Source organism: Primulina eburnea, chromosome 18 (assembly GCF_022965805.1).
Source record: "Primulina eburnea isolate SZY01 chromosome 18, ASM2296580v1, whole genome shotgun sequence".
NCBI lineage: Eukaryota > Viridiplantae > Streptophyta > Magnoliopsida > Lamiales > Gesneriaceae > Primulina > Primulina eburnea.
This window is the reverse complement of record NC_133118.1, coordinates 2,310,349-2,328,043: the sequence shown is the minus strand read 5'-3', so window position 1 is coordinate 2,328,043 and position 17,695 is coordinate 2,310,349. Positions and strand designations below refer to the sequence as shown.

General features: G+C 34.8%; 1 protein-coding gene across 1 annotated transcript; it reads left to right on the top strand.

The window, feature by feature from the left end:
• The first annotated feature begins 8,800 nt into the window (after nucleotides 1-8,800).
• Nucleotides 8,801-13,523, top strand: LOC140819608 (probable methyltransferase PMT12). The gene is made up of 9 exons (XM_073179771.1): nucleotides 8,801-9,729; nucleotides 10,704-10,838; nucleotides 10,917-11,187; nucleotides 11,468-11,578; nucleotides 11,774-11,933; nucleotides 12,516-12,773; nucleotides 12,850-12,972; nucleotides 13,050-13,127; nucleotides 13,210-13,523. The coding sequence occupies exons 1-9, from the start codon at nucleotides 9,109-9,111 to the stop codon at nucleotides 13,406-13,408; spliced, it is 1,956 nt and encodes a 651-aa protein (XP_073035872.1). The 5' UTR covers nucleotides 8,801-9,108; the 3' UTR covers nucleotides 13,409-13,523.
• Nucleotides 13,524-17,695: the final 4,172 nt, after the last annotated feature.

Here is a 17,695-nt window from a genome sequence, read left to right as displayed (position 1 = left end):
TTTTTTTGGTGTTACTTTAGATAGTAGGAGCTAAAATAAAATTTCATAAAGTACTTGCTTGGATTGCAAAAGAATTTAATTAGATCAACATGTTCCAGCTTTTGGGAAAAAAAAAATGGAATCAAAAGGGTGCGATGATACCGATAAAAGTTCGAATTCATTTAAATAAACAATTTAAATGAGTCGGGTTGAAATTTTATCACCATATTTAAAAATGAGTTTACACAAAATATTAAAATATGATACTAAGATATCATATTTAAGTACTAATTGTTTCACACTGGTATAAAATTAAGATTTTGAGTATAAAATTGAAAAATATATTAATATCAAAGATTACCATACATATGTGTGTGGGCACAAAACATTTATATTCACTCACTTGTTCATAAATTAATTTGAGTGTGTAATTAGTATTTTGGAACCAAAACAAAACAATTTGAGCCCACTAATTCAATAAATTTGAATACAGAAATATTTAATCTACATATTAATTATCGGTCTCATGTGCGGTAATTTGAGATAATAAATATGAAAATAAAAAATAAACTGGACACCGAGATTTACGTGGAAATCTCCTTAAAAATTATTAGGGTGAAAACCGTGGCAAGATGAAAAGAATTCCAATATAATATTTTATGGTGTACAAACACTCACTGTGTTTCCAAAGAGAACACACTCTCTCTTAATACAAGAGAACAAACACCTCATAAATATTATAGAATTGATAGACGGAATAAGAAAACTCAAGAGGAAGCTTGAGAATGAGATGATCTCAACTTTCTTTGACAATCACTTGCCGACATTAATTTATATATTTTTTTATATCAATTGATCCAAATTGAGTATAAAATCATTATTTATATTTTCAGTTTTAGAGATGAAACTTAGAAACAAAAAAATTTATATCAAAAGCATTTATTTTTATAGCATATATGAAATAGTTGGTACTAAAAATACATATATTTATACTAGATTTTAATGATTTGTACATATTGTTCACCTCGGAAAAAAAAAATGAGACCAAGGTGGTAAGGTATAATGTCCGAGATTTTGATTCTATTAATCTGATATGATTTATTGATTATGAAATGATGTGATTATAGACGGGCTATTACGAGATCAGATTGGCCAAAACATATGAAGGGTGCAACTTTGAGACAGAACTATTGGCGCCCGAGCGGTAGAAAATAACCGCCCGAGCGCCAATGTGCAACGGGAGCATGCTTTGGGCAGAAGATGTGGCGCACGGGCGATAGTTTGTGACCGCCCGAGCGCCAATGTGTAATCCCAAGGAGCTCGGACAGAGAATGCCGCGCTAGAGCGGTAGTTTAGCACCGCCCGAGCGCCGACCGAAATTCATGAAAAATAGACATGTATCATTAACCGAGCAACTTGATATATATATACGTATGTCTTGCTATATTTTTCAAAAACCAGCAGAAGGAATCGAGAAAAGGTTTCTGTGAAAGAGTGAAAAATCCTTACGCCTTTATACTTCAATCCGTCCGTCTGAATTGTAATCTGACTTCATTACTGTAATCCAATCAGCGTAGGCTACAACTTGACGTAAGTTTTGCTACGTTTTGACATGCTTTGAAATTATGCTATTGTCAGAATTGAATAGGATTCATATATGATGTTCTTGACATGTTAGACGTCATAGAATCGAAATCAGATTGAGAAACGGACTGATTATGAAATTGTTATGAATTTTTAAGGTATATTGATTTATACCGGACAGATTTGAATTGGAACTGGATTATAGATTATATTAGATATTGGTTATAGATTGTAACTGTTATCTGGTGATGCTGTATTGACGGGGATATTGAGATTGTACTGTTATACCGTTGATTTTGAATTAAATCCAAATTAACCAGATTCAGTATTGAATTGAGAATGGAATATTGATATTAGTATTCCCGGTATGTCATTTCAGATTTACGAAGACAGTCTTGAGTTCAGAACTGAGATTGCTTCATACCGTGACTACAAACGAAAGGTATAAGTCAATGTGGTATTGGGAGATCGACTTGAGTCGGTTTAGACTTGAGTTTCCCTAAATCACATACTTTACTTTATTGCATTGATATTTGCATGTATTTGATTGATATACTTGTTCTCTTGATATATAGATAGCAGGTATCATATTACTTGTTCTCTTGAGATATAGACAGCAGGTATTAGCCTAGTATCTTGTAATAGAAGTGCCTGATAGTGGCGGGATCGCCACGGGCACATTGCACGATGTTACTAGATAGTCTATTGGTGATAGAGCCAAAGTCTGTCACTGGAGGATTGGCTATCGATGTGGATAGAATTTGGGTTTCTTCTATTACTGCTGATCGATATCGTATCGGTGTGGATAGAATTGGAGCTTTTTCTATTACTGGTGATCGATATTATATCGGTGTGGATAGAATTAGAGTTCCTTCTGTTACTGGTGATCGATACCATATCGGTGTGGATAGAATCAAACCTTTTTCTATTTCTGGTGATCGATACCTTATCGACGTGGATAGAACTGGAGTCTTTTCTATTACTGTTGGTCGATATAGGAATGCCAACTTTTGGAAAATCGGGATCCCAAGACTAGGATTGAGTCTAGTCTACATTGTGTAGCTACGAGTATTGTCGACAGTTTGATATTAGTTATGTTTCAGATTTTGATACATATTGTTATTACCTGTTACATGCTTTATATTCGTTTATATGATTGCATGTTTTGTTGATTTATACTGGGATTTATTCTCACCGGAGTTATCCGGCTGTTGTCTTGTTTGTATGTGTACTTGACAACAGGTGGGACAGGTTCAGGGTCCAGAAGATGAGGAGAGATCTCGTGATTAGAGTGGAGGCTCCGGACTTGGATTAGAGATAGAGTTTGGACACTTGACATTAGATGTTAAACCTTCGTTGAATAAATGTATGTGGTACAGGACTAGTACTTTTATATACTGAGATGTATATATGTTTTATGTCACTACGTTCCGCATTATTTTTTAAAAAAAAAAATTAGACCCTGGTTATTATAATTGATTAATTAGTCTCAATGATGATTAAGAACATGATTAGCGTCCGAGTCCCCACAACAGGTGGTATCAGAGCGATAGATCCTTTAGATTGAGATAGAAGCTAGTGAGCGGGGTAGAATGTGTTTTCTTTCCTGCTTTTGATTGCTAGCATGAATTCCTGTTTTAATACATGTTGCCTGAATATCTGATTTTGATATGGTATAGTGTATTATTTGGAATGGATCAGCTGTAAGATGATCCGAGGAAGATTGAAACTGATATGTGGTAGTTGGAATTACTAACCTCTTTAATTATCAGATATGCCTCCGAGAAGAGTACATGAACAGGGTAGTACTTCAAATCCTCCCATGGATGTGACAGCGACACCCATGGAGACTTTACTAAAAAGATTCCAGTCTTTCCATCCACCGACCTTGAAGGGTACGGAGAATTCCGTGGAGTGTGAGAGTTGGTTGGACGATATTGAAATGATGTTCGAATCTTTGGAGTATACTGATGAGAAGAGGGTGAAACTGATCGGACACCAGCTGCATGACGTTGCCAAAAACTGGTGGATCACGACGAAACGGGCATTGGAACAACGAGGTACGGCCATTACCTGGAATGTGTTTAGAACTGAATTTTATCAACGGTTCTTTCCAGTTTCATATAGGAAGGACAAGGGAGCCGAGTTCGCCAATTTGAGACAGGGCCAGTTAAATATTGAGGAATATGTGGCTAAGTTCTCTACACTGCTCCGATTTGTTCCCCATGTATCTGAACATGATGAGGCCGTTGCGGACCAGTTCATAAATGGCCTAAATCCTGAAATCTTTACCTTGGTGAATACCGGGAGGCCAAACAACTTTACCGATGTCTTGAACCGAGCCAAGGGAGCTGAAGCCGGTCTGATGAGACAGAAAGAGGCTTCGTTTGTGCCTTCAGCACCGAGATCACAGATACCTCCACCAGCTCCTCGATTTGAGAGCGGCAGTGGTAGTGGAAAGAAAGACTTCCTGAAAGCTAAGGGTAAGAAATTCAAGAAAGTTGGAAGTAGCTCATCCAGTTCGAGTGGCTCGAGACAGACTGGTCAGGGCCAGAGCTATACAGGACCCTACTGTAGTACTTGTGGAGGGAAGCATTCCACCGAGCAGTGCCGAGGAGTGTTCGGCAACTGCCGTATTTGTAAACAGCAAGGACATTTTGCCTGAGTGTGTCCACAACGAGGTGCTCAGGGATCCCAGGCCGCGGAGTCATCTGGATCAGTGGCTCAGACGGGAAGACGATCTTCTGCCGTTCATTCCTTTCAGCAAGCACCTTTTATTCAGTCACAGCAGAGGCCATGAGGGAGCCAGACAGTGAGCCAGCCTCCTAGACAGCATGCCCGACTATTCGCTTTGACTGAGGAGCAAGCACATGATGCACCTGATGATGTCGTGGCAGGTAACTGTTTTATTTCTAGTTATCCTGCATATGTATTGATCGATACTGATGCATCGCATACTTTTATTTCTGAGAGGTTTGTATTGAGTCATGCATTACCTATTGATTCATTGTCTGCAGTAGTGTCTGTTTCTTCTCCGTTAGGGACATGTTTGATGTCAGTGAAATCTGTTAAATCTAGTATACTGCAGTATGATGGGCATGAGATTGAGTTGGACTGTATTGTGCTTGGGATATCTGATTTTTATTATATTATCGGTATCGATACGTTGACCAAGTACATAGCTACAGTCGATTGTTTCCACAAAATTGTTCGATTCAGACCTGAGATGGCTGAGGAGTGGAAATTTTATGGTAAAGGTTCTCGTGCCAGAATTACTTTGATATCTGCTATGAATATGACTCGATTGTTGCGGAAAGGAGCGGATGGATTTCTGGTTTATTCAGTTGATTTACTGAAATCGAGTCCATCATTGGCGGATTTTCCAGTGGTGTGTGAGTTTGCTGATGTCTTTCCAGATGAGATTCCTGGATTGCCTCCGATACGAGAGATCGATTTCAGTATTGAATTGATGACAGGAACAGTTCCGATTTCGAGGGCTCCATATCGAATGGCACCGATCGAGTTGAAAGAACAGTTGGAGGACTTACTGGCCAAGGGGTACATCAGACCGAGTGTATCTCCTTGGGGTGCTCCAATACTGTTCGTGAGGAAGAAAGACGGGTCGATGAGACTTTGTATCGACTACAGACAACTGAACAAGGCAACAGTAAAGAATAAATATCCATTGCCTCGTATCGATAATTTGTTTGATCAGTTGCAGGATTCATCTGTATATTCTAAGATCGATCTGAGATCTGGATACCATCAATTGAGAGTCAGGGAGTCTGATATCTCGAAAACTGCATTTAGAACCAGGTATGGACACTATGAGTTTATTGTCGTGCCTTTTGGGTTAACGAATGCACCGACGGTACTTATGGGATTGATGAACCGCGTCTTTCAGAAATATTTGGATGATTTTGTTATCATATTCATTGATGATATATTGATCTATTCAAAGAATATGATTGAGCATGCTGATCATCTGAGGATTGTGTTGCGAACTTTGAGGGCGGAGAAACTGTATGCTAAATTATCGAAATGCGAGTTCTGGTTGAAACAGGTAGTATTTCTGGGTCATATTATATCCGGAGACGGGATATCAGTTGATCTCAGTAAGGTTGAGGCAGTGATTTCGTGGCCGAGACCAACATCTGTACCAGAGATACGCAGTTTTATGGGTTTGGCAGGATATTATCGCCGATTCATTAAAGATTTTTCGAGTATTGCCAAACCAATTACACAGTTGACACAGAAGAATGCTCCATTTGTTTGGTCTGAGGAATGTGAACTGAAGATTTGGAAATTATGGGAGGGAGTTTTGATCTGAATTGTGGTTCAACTCATTTCATGCGTCAAAAATTAATTATTTTTTGGTGTCACTTTATATAGTAGGAGCTAAAATAAACTTTCAAAAATTACTTGCTTGTATTGCAAAAGAATTTAATTAGATCAACATGTTCCAGCTTTTGGAAAAAAAATGGAATCAAAAGGGTTTCGATGATACCGATAAAAGTTCGAATTCATTTAAATGAGTCGGGTTGAAATTTTATCACCATATTTAGAAATGAGTTTACACAAAATATTAAAATATGATACTAAGATATCATATTTAAGTACTAATTGTTTCACATTGATATAAAATTAAGATTTTGAGTATAAAATTGAAAAATATATTAATATCAAAGATTACCATACATATGTGTGTGGGCACAAAACATTTATATTCACTCACTTGTTCATAAATTAATTTGAGTGTGTAATTAGTATTTTGGAACCGAAACAAAACAATTTGAGCCCACTAATTCAATAAATTTGAATACAGAAATATTTAATCTACATATTAATTATTGGTCTCATGTGCGGTAATTTGAGATAATAAATATGAAAATAAAAAATAAACTGGACACCGAGATTTACGTGGAAATCTCCTTAAAAATTATTAGGGTAAAAACCGTGGCAAGATGAAAAGAATTCCAATATAATATTTTATGGTATACAAACACTCACTGTATTTCCAAAGAGAACACATTCTCTCTTAATACAAGAGAACAAACACCTCATAAATATTGTAGAATTGATAGACGGAATAAGAAAACTCAAGGAAGCTTGAGAATGGAATTATCTCAACCGATGGAGGAGAGCATGCATTCAATTAATTTATTGTGTTTCTACTCACTTTTTTGACAATCACTTGCCGACGTTAATTTATATATTTTATATATCAATTGATCCAAATTGAGTATAAAATCATTATTTATATTTTCGGTTTTAGAGAGATGAAACGTAGAAACGAAAAAATTTATATCAAAAGCATTTATATTTATATCTATATCATATATGCAATAGTTGGCACTAAAAATACATATATTTATACTAGATTTTCAATGATTTGTACCTATTTTTTATCTCGGAAAAAAAAAGAGACCAAGGTGGTAAGGAGTGCAGATGTTTTTTTTGTGAATCAGAGTGCAGAAAAAATTTATGAATGATACTGAATCATAATTAAACACATGATAGTGATTTTTTTTTTCTCAATTAACCCTTAAATAATTGAAACTACTACTTATTCTTCTTCTTTTTTTCTTATGTTATATGCTTGCACTTTCTTTGACACTAACATCTATCACAAATTATTCAACTTTTGCGATGAAAGTTGTATTGCTTACAAAAACTTGTGTGAGACAGTCTCACGAATCGTATTTTGTGAGACGGATATCTTATTTGAGTCATTCATGAAAAAGTATTATTTTTTATGCTAAGAGTATTACTTTTTATTGTGAATATCAGTATGGCTGATCCGTCTCACAGATAAAGATTCGTGAGACCATCTCATACTAGACTTACTCTTGCTTTCTGTGATATGTAAAGTGTGAAATCAAGAATTAGAAATTTTATTGGATTTGTTTAGCAATATTTATTTATAAAATGATAAATTCAATTAATTGTACAGATTTTTCTATATATATTTTTAAATTTTCTGGTAGGTTGATCAATCTAACCCGCAACTCACCTTGAGTTGAACTCGGTTGGGGATTTTCTATACATATGTTTAAATTTTAAAAAAAAATTGTAATAAATGCATATACATAATGCATCACAAACATAAAACATGGTATGCTCGATTGCTGTTGTATATATAACATACAATAATTGAATATAAAATTACTTTGTTTAAAATATTTATTTAAATATATAATTTTAAATTCAAAAAAAGGCATATGTAATTTTATATTTATAATATAGTGGCAAAATTAGGATTTTTTAAAACAGTAAAAGATGAAATAAAATCTCTAAATCGCTTTTTTTCTTTGTTTGCAAAAATTTTAATAAAATTTCAAGATTAAAATCCAACTATCACTATTTTTTTAGTAGGTCTCGTGTGAGACCGTCTCACGGATCTTAATCTGTGAGACGGGTCAACCATACTCATATTCACAATAAAAAGTAATACTCTTAGCATAAAAAGTCATACTTTTTAATGGATTATCCAAATAAAGATCCGTCTCACAAAATACGACCCGTGAGACCGTCTCACACAAGTTTTTGCCCTATTTTTTTGGGAGAATTATAACTCTTGTCACTTATATTTACTTTTTTTTTTTCAATTTTGATATTTTATTTTCTCAAATTTAGATTTTAATATCTTTTCTTCCAAATTTTGGTAATTTTATTTTATTCTTTCATCGAAAATATTGACATAATATTACACACCATACGTCATGTCTGCCAAAATTATGATTACGAAAATAACTTAAACATTGTTCGAATTATCATCCCATAATTCATAATCACAAAAACTCTCATGAGAGTAAATTAATTTCGTGAGACAAATCTCTTAATCATCCAGATCGATAAAAATTATTAGTATTTATGTCAACACGTTATTTTTCACTGATCTATTCATCTGACAGATATAAATATGTGAAACAGCTCTATTCTTTATTCACTGTGAACAAACTTAAATTAATTAATTTCCACATTAGATTTTTAATCAATAAATTTCCCTCATGTGCTAATGCGATTTTGACGCCCCTAATTAGGAAGATGGTACGAGAATCTCGATGACCAAAAGCGTCCCTTCTTTTCTCCAATCCTGCAGTACAAAAAATAAAACTAAAGTCGCATTTATTTTACATATTCTCGAAGAGTCGCATTATGTTAAATCAGTTGAAACCGGACGGAACTCGAGTACAATGTACTGCAGAGAGCTGCTACAAATGCCTTTCTTCTCCTGTCCTTTTGGCAGGCAAACTTAGCAAATGACACGCACACTGTTTGTTGTACTGTAGATTCACACAGTTCACGCAGTGTTCTGCAATTTTTTCAGCATACCCCTTTGATCAAGCAATTCCATTGAGCAATTCGTGTAGATAAATTCACCACATTGACGCATGTTAGTTGTATCAGGCTGTTTTTAGTTTGCTTAGTTTTTTTACTGGGTTAGTGGCTAGTAATTCAGGCAAAGAGTTGGAGATTCGGTGAAAAATATGATGTTTTCTTTGATTCTTTCCATTTTTCTGAACCAAGAAAACATTTAATTTCATGAGAGCTCCGTTTACAAGCTCATCGGTATCATTACACGACGGCCGGATTAGCTCAACATCACTTACTCCCATGTCAAAACTCGCCAAGACAGTAGCTTTTTTCCTTCTCTTGTTCTCCCTCTTGTTTTTCTTGAAACACTTGCCTACTTATCCTTTAACCAACCCAAACGAAAAGGGCCACCTTTCTTTCTTCAATCCCAATACCGATGCCGCAAGCCCTTTTGCTCGGCCGCCTCCGCGGTGGGCGAAGGTGGTGCTGGAGAGAACAGGGATCATTGATGAAATGGGTTTTATGACCGATGACTTTGTTGTGGGAGAATTCGACGAAGGGCTTACAGAGAGTGTGGTGGATGATAGGAATGTTAGTGCTGAGATTGATGGAAGGGAGGGTAATGTGACCAGAATTTCGAGAAATGAGAAATTTGGGGTTTGTGATGAGAGTTTGAGTGATTACATTCCTTGCTTGGACAATGTGGGGGCGATTTCTGGGTTTGTTTCAGTGGAGAGAGGTGACAAGAGTGAGAGGCATTGCCCGGAGATTGGGAGGGGATTGGAATGTTTGGTGCCTAGGCCTAAACATTACAAGATTCGCATCCCTTGGCCGAAAAGCCGGGATGAGGTACAATTTATTGATCTTATTATGATGTTGTTATGGTTGTTGTGGTCTTCGTTCGAGTTTGGTTTTGTTCTTTGGTTAGATTTGTGAATTTGGTATAATAATATCTCCTCGTTCTATTTATCACCAGTTAAATGATTTGTTCTTTAACATTTTGAGCATGTAAATAATTTTGGCTTTTGACGTATACCAAGAGTGTAGATCATTGATGCTTCTTGTTTACATGTAGTAGATATAAGAACTTAGTGTTCGGAAGTTTTTATTCTCGCGGATTTCTCATCCGCTTTTTTTGTAATCAAAAAATTATCTAATAATAAATGTTTCTTATCAAAAAAAAAAAAAGATGGATCATTTTCCATTTACCAAAAATTATGGCTAACGATGATAATGCAATCCAAATCTCTTCAACCATACAGCGAAATTGGTTTTTGTGAACTCCTATGAAGTATATGGACACAAAATCTGTGTAAAGTCTGACCTGTCTCGTTGAATTGCTATGATAAACTGGAACACGAGTCCTCTTATGCAAATTTATTTATGTATCTAGAAAGACCAAAACATATATATTTCTTTTTTGAGCCATCCCTTACAGCCTTATGTTTGATTGAACAGCACGAACTTACACTGAAAAACAGCCTCGGCCTAGGTGAAAATCCTACCTCCTTCCCAATTTACCATAGACAACATTTTTCTCTTTTTGAACAAAAAGAAATCAAGAAAAGATACCAAGTGAGTCCTCCAAGGAATCTAGTTTCTTGCACGAATCACCATCTATCAGCACCCTGAATAAAATCCAGTGGTAATGTCGTAGCCTATAGGTAAAATTAGATTAAGAATTGTAAATTAATTTAATACTTGTGATATTTATTATGGGATCACCTGAAAACTCATCAGCGTTAGAAATGAGAATGGTTTTAATCTATTCTTTTATTTCCAAATTTAGACAATTATGAATAGGTTTTAAAACGTTACAACAGGTGTGGTTTGATAATGTACCTAATGCACGCTCAGCAGAAGAGAATGTAGGACAGAATTGGATATCAAGAAAAGATGATAAGCTTATATTTCCACTGGTGGAAGCTCAAGTGCAGTACTTAAATCACATTTCCAAGGTTTGCTTCCCTCAGAAATCTGTCTGGATTTTATGTTTTACTCGATTCTTTCTAATCTTTTTGAGTAAATGTATTTAGATGGTTCCTGAAATTGCATTTGGCCTACGGACTCGGGTTGTTTTAGATATCGGATGCGGGGTTACGAGTTTTGGTGCATACTTAATGGAGCAGAACGTAACAACTCTGTCAATTGCTCCAAAGGATTTATGTGGAAACCATATTCAAGTTGCATTGGAAAGAGGTGTGCCTGCAATGGTAGCAGCATTTGGAACCCACCGTTTGCCTTATCCAAGCCAAGCATTTGAATTAATACATTGTTCTGAGTGTAATATTAATTGGACCCGTGATGGTATGCAATCTTTCAGTTTGTATCAGTTCTCACTTCCATATCTGAATATTTTTTGAGTTCACAATTCTGATTCCATTTTAGGCTAGCAGATAAATTAGTTTAGTTTCGCAACATTGCTTTTTCTTTCTCCTGTAATGAAGAGAATGAAGAAGAGAGTGCCCCTTTTTCTTATTCCTGATGCCCTTTTCTGAAAAGCTTTTGCAATGTTCTTTTATTTATCATCAAACTTCATTTCTATGTATTAATTGTGATCTTTATTCTTTTCGGGCTGCGTTTGAAGACGGAATATTACTTCTCGAGGCAAACAGGATGCTTAGAGCCGGAGGATACTTTGTCTGGGCAGCACAACCCTCTAAAAATTATGAAGGCAACCTAGTACAGCAATGGGAAGGTAACCAGTTTTGAAATCACAAACAGATTTTATTTATGCAAATACAGATCGGGTGGGAGTAACTTTAAAATATTCATCATTATTTTTCTATTTATTATGCATTTCCTTCCAAAAATCAAGACACTACTGCTTTTATAATTATTCACTCGGACAAATGATAAACTTTTTTCCCTTTTCTTCATCTTTTCTTTCAAGGCATGGCGGACCTTACTAGTCGCCTTTGTTGGGAACTGATGAAGAAGGAAGAATATATTGCTATTTGGCAGAAGCCTATGAACAACAGCTGCTATGTGACTCGTGACTCCAAAATACAACCTTCGTTATGTGGGATCGATGACGATCCCGATGATATTTGGTATTTATTCTATTCTATCCTTTATCTTGATGAATTTTGTGTTCTTTTGTAACTGATGGATTTCCAATCTATAGCAAAATCTTCGAACCTACTAGAAATACAATGAATCTGGGTAGTTCGCGGGTGTTTGAAATAGATATGAATATTATTTTGAATTCAAAATTATTGAACTTGAATTGAGCTCAGCGTGTTCAGATATATTTTTGAGCCAAATTTAAGATTGAATTCTGAGCCTAAATTATTTTACTAGATAATGCATGAGAATTAATATTTTTACTATTCTCTTATAAATATATTTATTTATAAGTAAACGAACTCGCATATCGGAGCCATGATTCGAGCCTTACTTAGAAGTGCTCAATAGTTAAGTTCAAATGAAATGAATCGAGCTGGGATTCAAATTCCTAATCAAGCCAAATTTGTGCCCAAATGGTTGATATTTTGAAATTTGACCTAGCTAAAAATGTTGATCAGAATTGAATTTAAACGCATAATTCTTACCATGCACTATTTTATTTCTTCTAATTGATTGCCTCTTCTGATAAGAGAAAGCGTTTTGTACACGTTTGTTCCACCTTGCAGGTATGTTAAAAGTAAGGCGTGCATCACCCGTTTGCCTGAAAACGGTTATGGAACGAACGTTACGAGCTGGCCTGCACGTCTGCACTTTCCACAGGACAGGCTTCATAGCATAAAAATGGATGCCGATACGTCTAGAAAAGAACTCTACAAAGCAAATTCAAAATATTTGAATGAGATCGTGAGGGGCTATGTCGTGGCGTTTCATATAGACAAAATGAACCTGCGTAACGTAATGGACATGAAAGCCGGATATGGAGGGTACGTAAAAGCAAATTGTGTATTCGATCCCTTCAAACAAACTTATTTCAACAGGTGTTTTTTTTTCCCATGTCAGGTTTGCAGCAGCTCTACTAGATTTCAACGTAAATTGTTGGGTTATGAATGTCGTTCCCGTCAGTGGTTCGAATACGCTGCCTGTAATACACGACCGTGGCCTTATAGGAGTAATGCACGATTGGTATGCGCCAGAATGTACACGCCTTTTAATGGGTCGAGTATTTTTCACGAAAATAACTTGGTTGTTGAACTTTGCAGGTGTGAGCCATTTGACACTTATCCTAGAACTTATGATCTTTTAAATGCAGCAGGCCTGTTCTCTGTTGAACAGAAAAGGTACATTTTCATGCTAATACTCTTCCTCGAGCTGTATACGATCTTGTGAACGTTATGAAAGAATCGTCGTTTGGCTGTACAGATGTAACATATCGAGTATCATGTTGGAGATGGATCGCATCCTAAGACCGAATGGGCGCGTTTACATACGCGACACGAGTGTCGTAATCGATGAGCTTCAGGAAATAGCAAAAGCAATGGGATGGGTGACATTTGTGTTTGATTCTGGCGAGGGCCCTCATTCAAACCAGAAGCTTTTAACTTGTGAGAAGCGTTTGTGAAATATGTATGAATGGTTGTCGCACATAAGAATCATTCCCTGTTTTATATGGTAACATCATAAACATATTGTTTTTTTAATCTATTTAAATTTAAATTAGTAAATATTATTTTATATATATTATTATATTATTAAGTGTGACACCAAAATATTTAATTCTTATTGTCAGAACTTGGGAAATAATATATAAATTATTTTTTTGGGGAAAAATTTTTAATTGTTTGCCATTTATACATATTATAAAAACAAAAAAAAGTGCACTTTTATAAAACATATTGAATATGTTATTTGAATATTATTTAATTTAATAATTATCAAAGATAATTTTATATTATATATATATATATATATATATATATATATATATATATATATATATATATAAGTGTAATAATTTTTATTTCATAGTGATTTATTTGAAATGTTAATAATTACAACATTACTAATCAAAATAAAAAAGTTAAAATTTCAAGAATTTGGATGAATTGATCAAAGTTATGGTGACTTATGAAAAATAATATTTTATAAGTTATCATATATTATTGGAAATAAGCTTGAGGGTATTGCATAAAATCAATTAAGACTTAAGAAACTTGACTGAAAACTAGTTAGTAAAAAAAGGTAGATTTTTAATTAAAAACTAACGTCCTTGTTTTGAATATATAATATTTTTATGTTAATTAATTTTCATATTATTTTAAAGATCGACTTGATAAATTAAATATTCAACAGTTTATATTAGATAAAAAAATATTTAGTAATTCAAAAATCTAAAAGGTAGAAAAATATGATAAAAATAATGAATAAATAATGGGATATTATTGCATATTGTTGTGAAAAAGTAAAAATTTATGGTAAAAAGTAAAAATCTCAAACTCTCAAAATTTACCAAACTACACACTTTATAATATTTTTCTCTCTACTCAATTGTGATTTTCTTCACAAATGAGAGATCTATTTATAGAGTTTCATTACACATAATCCAAAAATAAAATACATCATTACCTACATCATCACACACAAATTTCTAACTTTACAACTCTTATTTTCAACATTCAAATATTCAACTATTACTTTTCCATATTAAAATATATTATTTCAACACTCCCCCTTGTGATGATGATCATGATACGATGATGTCTTCATTACGTGTTTTGTACTGCCTCGTTAAAAACCTTACTAGGGAAAACCCATTGGGATAAAAACCATAGTAAGGGAAAAAGAGTGCAGTCACGTGAACTCCCCCTCATGTTGACACGAACAACTCTTCACGTAGATTGCGCATCCCAATATTATATATGTGCTTTCTGAATATTGACGTAGGTAGTGCCTTTGTGAAGAGATCTGATGAGTTTTCACTTGATTGAATGTGACGAACATCAATACATTTATTCTTCTCAAGCTCCTTGGTGAATGCGAAGAACTTAGGAGGAATATGTTTAGTTCTGTCGCTTTTTATGTATCCTTCTTTCATTTGAGCAACACATGCAGCATTATCTTCATATAGTATCACAGGCTTCTCATCAAATGATAATCCGCATGAAATTTGGATATGTTGGGTCATTGATTTTAACCACACAAATTCACGACTTGCTTCATGTAGTGCAATAATCTCGGCATGATTTGATAAAGTTGTTACGAGCGTTTGTTTCTGTGAACGCCAAGATATTGCAGTGCCTCCACGAGTAAATACATATCCAGTTTGGGAACGTGCCTTGTGTGGATCAGATAAGTATCCAGCATCGGCATAACCAATTATACTTGGATTAGCATCTTTTGAATACAAAAGTCCCAAGTCTGTCGTTCCTCGTAGATAACGGAATATATGTTTAATTCCGTTCCAGTGTCTCTTTGTTGGATATGAGCTAAATCTTGCCAACAGATTCACGGCAAAAGATATATCAGGCCTTGTACAATTTGTAAGGTACATAAGGGCACCGATGGCACTTAGATATGGTACTTCTGGACCAAGAATATCTTCATCATCTTCGCATGGACGGAATGGATCATTTTCTATGTTTAATGATCTAACAACCATTGGAGTACTTAAAAGATTTGCTTTATCCATATTAAAACGTTTAAGGATCTTTTCTATATAATTTGTCTGGTGAACAAACATTCTACATTCTTTTTGTTCAATTTGTAAATCCAGACAATACTTGGTTTTTCCAAGATCCTTCATTTCAAATTCTTCCTTCAAGTATGACACAACTTCTTGAATTTCCTTATTCGTTCCAATGATGTTTAAATCATCAACATATACAGCAATAATTACGCATCCGGATGTTGTTTTCTTAATGAAAACACAAGGGCATATTGAATTATTTACATATCCCTTTTTCATCAAGTGATCACTTAGTCGATTATACCACATTCGACCTGATTGCTTTAACCCATATAATGATCTTTGTAATTTCACAGAATAGCATTCCCTGGGTTTTGAACTTTGTGCTTCAGGCATCTTAAATCCTTCAGGGATTTTCATATATATATTACTATCAAGTGATCCATATAAGTAAGCTGTAACAACATCCATAAGACGCATTTCTAAATTTTCAGATACCGCCAAGCTAATCAAATACCGAAACGTAATTGCATCCATCACAGGAGAATACGTTTCTTCATAATCAATTCCAGGCCTTTGAGAAAAACCCTGTGCAACAAGTCGAGCTTTATATCTTACTATTTCATTTTTCTCATTTCGCTTTCGAATAAAAACCCATTTGTATCCAACAGGTTTTACACCTTCAGGTGTAAGGACTATAGGTCCAAAAACATTACGTTAATTTAGCGAATCCAATTCAACCTGGATGGCTTCTTTCCATTTTATCCAGTCCTGCCGATTTTTACATTCACCAAAAGATTTTGGTTCATGATCTTCATTATCATTTATAATGTCGATTGCCACATTATAAGAAAATATATCATCAATTTCATCTATATCTTTTCGGTTCCATATTTTTCCAGTATTAATGTAATTGATAGAGATTTCATGATTCTCGTCAGTTTGTGGTTCTGACAGAACATTTTCATCATCATGTGTTTCTTCAGGAACAACATTCTCTATTTTGTGATCATCATGTTTCTCTATGAATTTTCTTTTTCGAGGATTTTTATCCTTAGAACTGACTGGCCTTCCACGCTTCAGGCGTTTAATGGCATCATGAGTATCTTCCATTTGTTTCTTTGGAATTTCAATTCGAGCAGGGGCATTTGCAGCATGTATATATGATTTAGTTACCCCTTTTGTGTCTGCAAATGCATCTGGTATTTGATTTGCTATTCTTTGCAAGTGTACAATTTGTTGTACATCTTTTTCACATTGTTTTGTTCTTGGATCCAGATGTAACAATGATGATACATACCATGTAATTTCTTTTTCGGTATGTTTTTGTTCTCCCCCTAACATTGGGAAGATTTCCTCATTAAAATGACAATCAGCAAAACGTGCTGTGAACACATCTCCTGTCTGAGGTTCAAGATATCGAATGATTGATGGACTATCATAACCGATATAAATTCCAACCTTTCTTTGAGGTCCCATTTTCTTTCGTTGTGGTGGTGCAATAGGCACATACACCATACATCCAAAAATTCTCAGATGAGAAATGTCTGGTTCTTTACCAAATGCAAGCTGCAATGGGGAGTATTTATGATATGCACTTGGTCTGATGCGAATTAATGAAGCAGCGTGTAAAATTGCATGTCCCCATATAGAAATTGGGAGCTTTGTTTTCATAATCATTGGTCTAGCAATCATTTGCAGACGTTTAATCAATGATTCAGCCAATCCATTCTGTGTATGTACATGAGCAACAGGATGCTCAACAATGATTCCCATAGACATACAATAATCATTGAAAGTCTGGGAAGTAAATTCACCAGCATTATCAAGTCTAATTTTCTTGATTGTATAATCGGGAAATTGATTCCTCAATTTTATTATTTGAGCAAGTAATCTTGCAAATGCAACATTTCGAGTTGACAATAAACATACATGTGACCATCTGCTGGAGGCATCAATCAATACCATAAAGTATCTGAATGGTCCACATGGTGGATGGATTGGTCCACAAATATCACCCTGAATACGTTCAAGAAACTTTGGTGATTCAGTTTGGATTTTGACTGGTGATGGTCTTATAATAAGTTTTCCAAGATAACATGCTTTACATTGAAACTTATTATTCTGAAAGATCTTCTGGTCTTTCAGTGGATGACCATGTGTATTTTCTATAATTCTTCGCATCATTGTTGAACCAGGATGTCCCAATCGATCATGCCAATT